We start from the raw sequence: 9,698 nt of genomic DNA on the forward strand, positions 1-9,698 counted from the left end.
GATCGATAGTTTTGTTGATTAAATTGTGGTCGACTAGGTCAAATACTTTGGTGAAGTCAATGAAGACGACAGCCACAGACGTCTTTCGTTTTTCCAGATGGCGGCATATTGCCAAATTGCTGAGGATCTATGGCTCCTGCAATATCAGCATAAGCCCAGTCAATAACGAAATTGGCAGATTAAGCTGGGTATTGGGGTGATGGCAATGGGTCGTAGCTCATTTAAGGATTGTGGGCTGGTTGACTTGGGCACTGGTGACAGATATGAGGTATTTCAGTCAGCTGAGCATCTTGCTTGGCTGAGGGAAGCATTGATGATGGAGCAGAGGGGTTTAGCTAGTTCCTGGGAGAACTCCTTGTAGAATTTCATTGGTAAGTCAATGGGGGTGGTGGAGCGCTTTAACTTCAGTTTGTCCAAACGTTTGCTACTTCAAATTCTTCCACTAAGTCAGTAGGAAAGGGGGCTGGGAGGTAAGCAGGGAGATTGGTTGTGTCAAGCCTGGGGAGCGTCTGGCAAATAGTTGTGAAATGATTGTTTGATTGCTTAGCTGCGTCTCCATTAGTGAGATGGCTAAGGAAGGGGAGTGGGTGTGTTTTATTGTTTAGTCCACAGAGTTCTTTTAAGTTTACCATACCACTTACTGATGTTGGCCTGCCTTAGGTGTTGCAGCTTGGTTGGGTAGTGAGACTTTTTTGTAGCGCATATTTCACGAATGACTTGGTTGTGAAGGGACTTGTGGCGGTTATGGTCATTGAGATAAAAGGCTCTGTCTCTCTGCTGCATAAGTCTTTTGATCCAGGTGTGATCCAGGGCAAGTCAGCTGGGTGTGAGCTGACGGAATTCTCAGGGAAGAAGTGGTGGTGTTGGTGAAGTTTATCCATTTGGTGTCCACGTCATCCACATTAAATACCCTATACTTCAGTCCAGGGGTGGTGAACTATCCACTGTCCGAAAAGACCCAGTGCAGTGTCAGTAATCGGCCTGTAGGTATTGGTGTAGGGTCTCTGCACTTGGCTGGTGGTGGGAGCTGGAGACCAAAGCACTGATAGGTGTGTGCGTGCTACACCCGATAGGAGGTATTGCTTGAGGTGATTCGTACTGGTCCGCTAAGTAAGTTAAGATAGGTCAAGGGGATTTTGATCGTGTGTAGGGAAGGTCACAACTTGTGATAGTAGCAGCTGGTCCTGGATATCAGTGGCGTCAATTTCGTTATAATCCCTGCATAGTACTAGCTTGGCACATGGGTACCTAACTCTGAGGTGGTAATGAAGTGATTGATAAGAGTGTCTCTGGTGGGTGAGCGAGGCTGTGTGTTGAGGGTTGGCACATGGTATAACACGTACTCTTAATGCCTCCACATCAGCTGGGACTAAGACATCCATACATGACAGGCATAGCTCATCTTGACAAAAGAGGGCAACACCCCCTCCACGTCCATGTGAACGCAGATGGTAACTATGTTGGCAGCAACTGACCGGACTGTTGTTGCCAGTTTTTTAAATTTATTGGCTAAGGAAGTGACATTGGAGAGCAGTAAGGAGGGGAGAGTGTACCATATTCAGAGAACTTCAGTGTATTGGTATGGTCTGTCAGGAGTGGGTTGTTATGGAACCGAAGGTAAGCACTGGGAGGCTTTATTCAACTTAATGCAACCTCAGTTTCCAGGGCCGGATTTACCTACTTGTGGGCCCCAGGCCAAACTCATCAGTGGGCCCCCAAATACCAATATCACAAAAAATAGACACAAAAACACACGTAATATAACACTAAAGTCCATTTAATGCAACATGTAAAATATCATTAGTAAATAATGAGTGTCGGGTACACAATATAAAATATCACTGAGCTGAGGCTGAGAAGATACTGACTGGCTGAGTTAGCTGTCAGCAAACCAACGGTAACCCTGACACTTACTGAACGTGAATCGATCCTGTCCTTCACATGTCATATACCTGTACTATATACTCCTAAGCTTCAATTCCAAAGTCACCTGTCTCCATTACTGATAATCACTCTCATTAAAATGTGTGATTACACACGAATGAGTGTTTTATGAAATGACAATATGGTTATGTATTCTTCATTAATTATATTTTATTGACAGAGTGATGGGCTTACCACTGCTGGATTGGGTGTTCACTAGGGAAGAAACAACAGAAGCTGAGTGTGCTGTGCTTGTAGTGCAAGTGATTAATGCTCTTCAATATTTACACAGTTGCCATGTAGTCCATCTTGATCTAAAGGTAATAAAATCTATTAATAATAACCACATTCAAAAAGCTTTATTTTTTCAGTTTTCGTTTAACCAGAAAATTTCATATCAAGTTTAACAACATTTCCAATTTCATAATCATGTTATCTACAAGTTTGATGATAAATCAGATTATGTACAGAGATTCTGTTAAAATGTTATATTTCATGTCACTATTCACGGAAATAGTAATGATCGATGATTTAATTTAGTTTAAATTTCTTCCTTGAAATATCATAGGGACTGTGAGAGAGAGAGAGCACTCTTTTACTTACACTCTTAATCTAATGCCATATTTGATCACAGAGTTAGTCACTGTTTATCTTCTTTTTGTAAGCTCATTTAAAATTCTAAGCTCTCGGTCATAAGAAAATATTCCTGCTAAGGTATTAATAGTGAACATTTAAATATGTACGTAAAAGATTTGATATATTGTATTGCAACACTAACGTAGCTTATCTTTTTTCCTTAAATATATCGTAATTGGCTGCCTTCAGAGTTTACATAGTAATGGGTACAAGTTTCAACACCTTCATACAGTTAATGTACAGTACTTGTACTGTATTTTTGAAAATGTGGTTTCAAGAGAGTCAGTCGTTTGAGAAATTACTTAACATTTTATTCCTGGATATGCTAATAAGACAAATGTCATGTTTCATAGTGGACTAGCTACTTTGACAAACTTAGTCAAGCATTAATGGATATCAATAAATTCATCTGTGGTAGGCAGTATCGATAACAATCTTAAGCCCGGCTACAGTATAGCTGGCTATTTACGTACCAGTATTTAACCATTAAAATTATATATGCAGGATAAACTAAATTAAGAGTATTTACTTTGTAAAGCTGACCTACTTCACAATCAACAAAACATGACCATTTTTATGGCTACTTTCCATGTTTGCATGCATTGCCTACATTTATCTGATGACAGCTGTCCATTCAACCTCTCTCATCAGGTTCTTAACTGTAATGTAATTCCATATAACCCCCAACCATGTTATTCTTGGCTCTCCCCTCCACATTTAAACTCGTGTATCTCTTGTCCTAATTGGTCTCCTGCATTCCTTGCACACGTCTACACCATCCCATACCTACCTCTACACAAAACTTTCTCAATACTTTCAATACTCTTTTTTCTGAACAGTTTCATTTCATTCATTGTCACATTTTCATGTCCCCCTCACCATTCTCATTTCAGTTCACTCAACCTTATGTATCTTATCCTCTTTAGTTGTCCATGTTTCACAGCCAAACAACATCACACTTCTTAAGCTACAGTAGTTGCATACATACAGTATTTACTTACATAATGCATGATCTCTTGCCCTCAATAAAGGTAGCATCTCCCTAAACTTCATCCAGCCATTTCTTATTCTTGCAACTGAGTTAGCTTCAGCACCCCCTCTAGCACTGATCATATCACCCAGTTAACAGAACTCATTCCTTTAATCTAGGGATAAATCCCCAATGTTAAGTTCCTCCAGCCATGCTAAGGCCACATGATTATCTGCTCATACAGCAATTTCCTGTAGTCTGCTATCTACGCCACTGCACCGCTTGTGTACCTACCTTTCACATTAATTGCGCATTATTATATTGCTGCCAACACCTTTCTTACAGATATCACATGACCCTTTTTTCCACTTTCCACCATGGGTCTCTCACCCAAGCCACTAATCATACTTTTGTTTTTGCCACATTCACTCTCAAGCCCTTTGACACATCCATACTTCCATTTCTTAAATTTCTCCACTGCCTTTTCAATGCTATCTGCTATCAACACTAAGTCATCAGAATAAAATAATTCCCAGGAGAGAATATATTTAGCACCATGATAAACAGAAGGGAACTCATGACGAACTGGACCCCCTAATGAACCCCTACTTTCACCTCAAATTCATCATTTTCCTCGCCGTTTATTCTCACAGCAATTTTTGAGTCCTCAAATAATGGCATAACCTCTCAAACAAGACATTTGTCAATTGCAAGCTTTCGCATTGTCCACTTTACTACTTTATGTTTTACTCTGACAAATGCCTTATACTGTATATGCAAAGTACAAAAAACTTGCCTCTGTAATCCCCCTACGTTTTACTTTTATCCTCTTCGCCACTTTCATAACCTGATCTAGCAGCTTCAGACCCCTGTAGTTCACAATTCCAGTGCATGATCTTTTCCCTTGTAAATATCATGATCACATTCTTCTGCCAGTCGTCTGGACAAGTACATTTCATCAAGATTGCATCGGTCAAATCAATGACCATCGATACACCTACATTATCTGATGCTTTCACTGTTTCTTCAAGTATTCTAGAGCTTCTAGCCACCTTTCCATTTTTCATTCATTCTCTTTTATTCCCTGGGCATGGTCCCTGTACTGGTTTTGCTACTCCCAGGCTGCCCTTGTCCCATTCGTATTCTCACTCAAAAGTTGATCTTAGTATTTTCTCCAAGCATCCTAAATTTTCTGGCTGTCAACAATTGTTACCACAGTTACTTGCCACCTAATAACTTCAGAACCATAATTCTCACAGTTACCCTTTTCACCTCTAGCACTTTCTCCACTCACTTTTCAGCAATCAAGATCCCTATACCATCTGTTCCAGATTCACAACCCCTCCTGTCGATTCTGTATTTATCTTTCTTACCAGAGACCAGCCATGGTGAACCATCTTCCCACCTCATTTCTTGCACACAGCTAACATAAGGTTTTCTACAGTAAAAGGTCTTCACAATTTTACCTGCTCTTCCTTGCATCTTACCAGTGTTCAACTTCCAGCTGTGAACCCAGCTACATCTGGTTCTTTCACTTTAATCACAGGCAGTTTCCTGTAACATTTTGTATGTTTAGAGTTAAATTTGTTTTTTTGGTTGATTTTTCATGTTTGACAGAGTTAACAATGCTGTAAAATGCATAGGTGTAATGAATGTTGTTAAGTGAAAGGTACAGCATTGCAAATTCTCTTTGCAATACTTTTCATATCATTTGGGAGGCAGTTAAAGTGCTGTGTACTGTATATAGCATTTAAATGGATTTTTTTTACCTATGATATTCTTTCTACTTTGCTTCAATGTGTGTAAAAAAAAATTCCCTATCTTTATTTTAATGAAGAATTGTTTAAATAGCCTCAGTTTGAAAACCACAGCAGTTAATGCAGTTTCTTTTTACAGCCTGAAAACTTGCTAATAGATATCCTCAGAACTTCAAATAACAGTGATTCATGTGATATAATTAAGGATGAAGTGCAGCCCGCGATCCGACTTGTTGACCTTGGTAGTGCAAGACATTTAATGTCACCAACTCAACTCGCCAATAACACTGATGTTTCAAGTTCTGCTAGTGGGGACTTTTTTTCTAAAAGTGACCCAAATGCTTCTGACAATGATACCTCACTGTTGAGAGTGCCATCCAACCAACTTCCAGCACTATTTGGCACCCCAGAGTTTATGGCCCCTGAAATGTTGGGAAGAAATGATGTTGGTGTCCAAGCTGACTGTTGGAATGTTGGTGTGCTTATATATGTACTTGTCAGGTTAGTGGAATATTTTCATACAAAATCTAGTTATCAGCTGTAGCCATCTTAAAGTATACAATATTTGTGACCACTTATTAATTACATATACTGTACTGTATAGTACTTGAATGTGAATAACAAGACTCTTAATACAAACCTTGTGCATAACAGTGGGCGGTCCCCTTTCCTTGGTACATCAAACGAAGCCACTTGCAAGAATATCCTCTCCGGTGATGTGCGGTACCCAGTTGAGCATTTTGCTTCAGTGACTCAGGAAGCCTGTGATCTTACCCGCGATCTTTTGGTTCAGAAGCCTACAGACAGACCAAACCTTCAAGACATACTCACTCACCCTTGGTTTAACATGGTAATGTGTTTAAGCACTGTATTTGACTTTTAAACTGTATGTCAAGTAGAATCTATAACTAGATATTGCATGTAGTAACTAGAAACTTCTCAGTTCTCTCTCTGTTATCTTTTTCTATGCACCCATGATTTTTTCCTGTTATGATACATGGTGGTCAGACAGGTGCTAATACCCTGAATTTTAGCAGGATGCTAGGTTATTAAAGGGTTGTTCCTCCATTGGCTACACCCACCAGTGTATACAGTAGGCTCATTTTGTCCTGAATGTACAAGTCTGTGATTGTAGTCTTTGCCCTTCATATTTCCATGTACACTCTCCCAAAAGAGTATCCGCCCCTTTTCTTATCAATACACTGTTACAATGGACAAATATTTCCAATCACTAATTGTGATTCCTACCTTATGTTGGTAGGCCTGCCTTCCTAGTATCTGTGAAGTTGCCAGTTATTATTTCTGATGTTTGTTGTAATTATGGCGAATCACTGTAGCAAAAATATATACATAGGGTAATAGAAAATGGAAAATTTTATCATAGAAAATGGAAAATTTTATCATAGAAAATGGGACATTTTATAATAAAAAATGGGACTTTTTATCATGGAAAGTTTTATAATTTTTAACTATGTTTACAGAATGAGTGCGAGAGTATCTTACCGATCCAGAGTCTTGCAGATTTCTCCTTCAGGCGTTCCAAGCTAGCGTCTTCCATGCAAGAAATACCTCTAACTTCTGCTATGCCTGCTACATCACACTAAATATTATGAGGCTATGAATAAGACTCTTTGTCCTGCTTGAAATCTGCATACAGAATATGGTACTGCTGTGTTTACTCACATTTTTTGTACATTACAGTTGTCTAAAATTGCTTGTTCACAATACATTATATGTGATTTTGACTGCTTGCTCAAACCGTTAGTACACACACACACTTTTTTATGTGTTGACAAAAAATGGAAAATACATAATATAAATACAGTACTCCAGATAGTTTTCATCACAAACATTGTTTGCATGAACAAAATACAAGTACAATAAGTTATTGGATTTGATAGACTATTGTTATTTTCAATGCCATTACTGTAATTTTGTTCACATATTTATTACCAAAGGTAGTAATAGTAATTTATTTTTATTTTCACTTCTAAAAAGCTTTTCCCTCTACAGTACTGTATGCTATTGCATGGTGGCTGGAACCTCGTCTGCCTGCTCCCATATTATTCTCCATACTGTACATCGCTGGTTTCTGGCTCACTTTTTCTACTGTATTTCCTTGGTCTTTCCTCTCTGTCTTGCCATCTGTTTCTGAATTTTACCAGTCTTTTAAATTCCATTTTCTGAATGTGTCCATACTACTACCTTTATAAACCATGGTTAACTCTGTCCCCATATTTATATTTACAAATATCCTAATTTCTGTATATGCTCAGCTTCCAGTTCAACTTATTTTATTAAATCATTTCTATTGATTCTAATTTGCTTATTCTATTCCTCTTGCATCCCAAGTCTTTTCTTCAAACCCATATAACAAATTCAGATAAATGATTCCTTTATAAAACCCCATCTTTGCCTCTTAAAGTTCTCTTTTTGTATACACTACTCATTGCACTTAAAGTATTACATTTTTCCTCTTTTGTAATTCAATTCATAAACCTATTTTCCATTCACTAACACATCCACTCCTGGGTACCTGAAACTCTTCACTTCCTTTGATTTTGCTTGTCACTCATGTAATATTGATGAATGCCTTCCCCTCTGCATGTTTTGACCACATCAATAAATATTGAATGCGTCAAAAGGCGGGTTTCAATCATTCCCTTCGACTTGCCTATCACCTGAATGTCCTTAAAGAAGACGTTTACAGTCAAAGCAAGTACGGGAGGGCGTCGAAGGGAATTTTCGACCGCCAGGAGGACCACAGGACCACGTGACGCCGCCGGAAGTGCAACGTGGGACGTCAGCCACCCTCCCTTCAATATTTATTGATATGGTCAAAACCTGCAGAGGAGAAGGCAGTCATCAATATTACACGGTGATCCGTCTGATATATAATTAGTTAGTCTCACACAATTTATTAAACATAGTGACATAACACAAAGTTCATAACTCTATTAATCTTAGTTACGCTTCATTTCGCATTGTCTTATTGCTCCAGATAAGGCAGAAACGAGTAGGCATAATTAGTCAACAATATTTCAGTACTGAGGGGTACAGTATGTCATCACTTAGGTCTTAGGCTGTACTTACAAGTGCGGGTCAATGCAGATCAGTATGGTGTTCCAAGAGACAACAGTACTGCATAAATTGTCCCAGCACAAATTCTCGGACAGGATTGTGAGTCGGTGTACACCAGTGCGAGCAGGGGGCTGGTCTTCACAGCCTCACTAGAGAGGGCGATCTGCCTCATGGCGGGGCGGGCAGCACCGCCACCTGCCAAAGACAGTCCGCGCGGCAGAACCAGGACTTGTCTGTAAACACTTCTACATCTGGCGAGGTTATAGGTCGAAAGATTTAATGGCAACACACGCCAGCACTGTATCTGAAGCCAGCGGCGATAACACACTCATTGTGAACAGCAACCGACTCCTCTCCCATTTTCAACCCATATCCATACTTACTAAACTGCCCCCTGCCCCCCTGTCGATGCCTCTAGCTTGTACCTATATTACTACCTCATCCATGCATTATTAATTTTTTATATATGCACCTCTTTAATCTTACTCTTATTTAGAAACAATTCCCTCTTCCTGATAAACTGTTGATGCATATTTCACTCCCTTTTCAATGCTATCTCACAAATGCTTCACTATCACTATTTAAGAATTTCTATATACAGTACTGTACAGTACTAAATCAATTGTTTTTTCCCTTCTCCAAAAACTCTTCACTATTTTCATTGGGTCAGTCGTTTTCATTTCCTGTACTGTACCCACACTGCTCTTTCCTAAATATAAACCAGTTTTGCAACAGTTATCTCAATATTAACTACCTTGCACTTTTCAGTATATAATTTAGACCTATTACAGTACTTTTTTTTTTATTCGTTCATATCACCTTACTTTACCACAGGGTGACCATATATTCTCTCTACATTAAAGTTATATACTGGAGTAGTTTTAAATAATGAAATATAAAATTGAATATACTTTATGATAATTACATTAGTTAGGATTTTTCTAATCACAAAGAAAATTTTACAAAAACTTACCTGGACAAGAGATTTCATGCTTTTAATTCATCCAGAGTCGAAAACCGACATCTCGCTGTCTTAATACCTATACTGGTGGTGGAGCCAGCAAAGTTTTATTCCTAAGCACTGAACATTTTTTTTTAATTCCTTATGTTATTTGTATTAGCTTTGATTATTCTTATCTACTTGTAGAGAATTGTACAAAAATTAAGCTGGATGCGGGAGATATTGCACTAATGGAAAAAAGCCTTCTTGGGCTATTCTTGGTTAAATCAACTTACTGTTTGCCAACATATGTATGCCTGCACTGTCTAATGTACATGCTGAACCAATGTGAATTTGTATGACGATTTTACTGAATAAATATATATCTATA

At 38.6% G+C, this 9,698-nt stretch overlaps 1 protein-coding gene across 1 annotated transcript in view; it reads left to right on the forward strand.

The window, feature by feature from the left end:
• LOC121867918 (triple functional domain protein-like) overlaps positions 1-9,698 on the forward strand; it is a gene marked incomplete at its 5' end in the record, with an annotated part of 297,912 nt that extends 288,214 nt beyond the window's left edge. Inside the window, 4 exon segments of the mRNA XM_042368057.1 lie at positions 2,105-2,243; positions 5,426-5,787; positions 5,941-6,136; positions 6,768-9,698. Coding sequence (XP_042223991.1) covers positions 2,105-2,243; positions 5,426-5,787; positions 5,941-6,136; positions 6,768-6,890 — 820 coding nt within the window. The 3' untranslated portion in view covers positions 6,891-9,698.

This window comes from Homarus americanus, unplaced genomic scaffold (assembly GCF_018991925.1).
Source record: "Homarus americanus isolate GMGI-L3 unplaced genomic scaffold, GMGI_Hamer_2.0 scaffold37032, whole genome shotgun sequence".
Lineage (NCBI taxonomy): Eukaryota > Metazoa > Arthropoda > Malacostraca > Decapoda > Nephropidae > Homarus > Homarus americanus.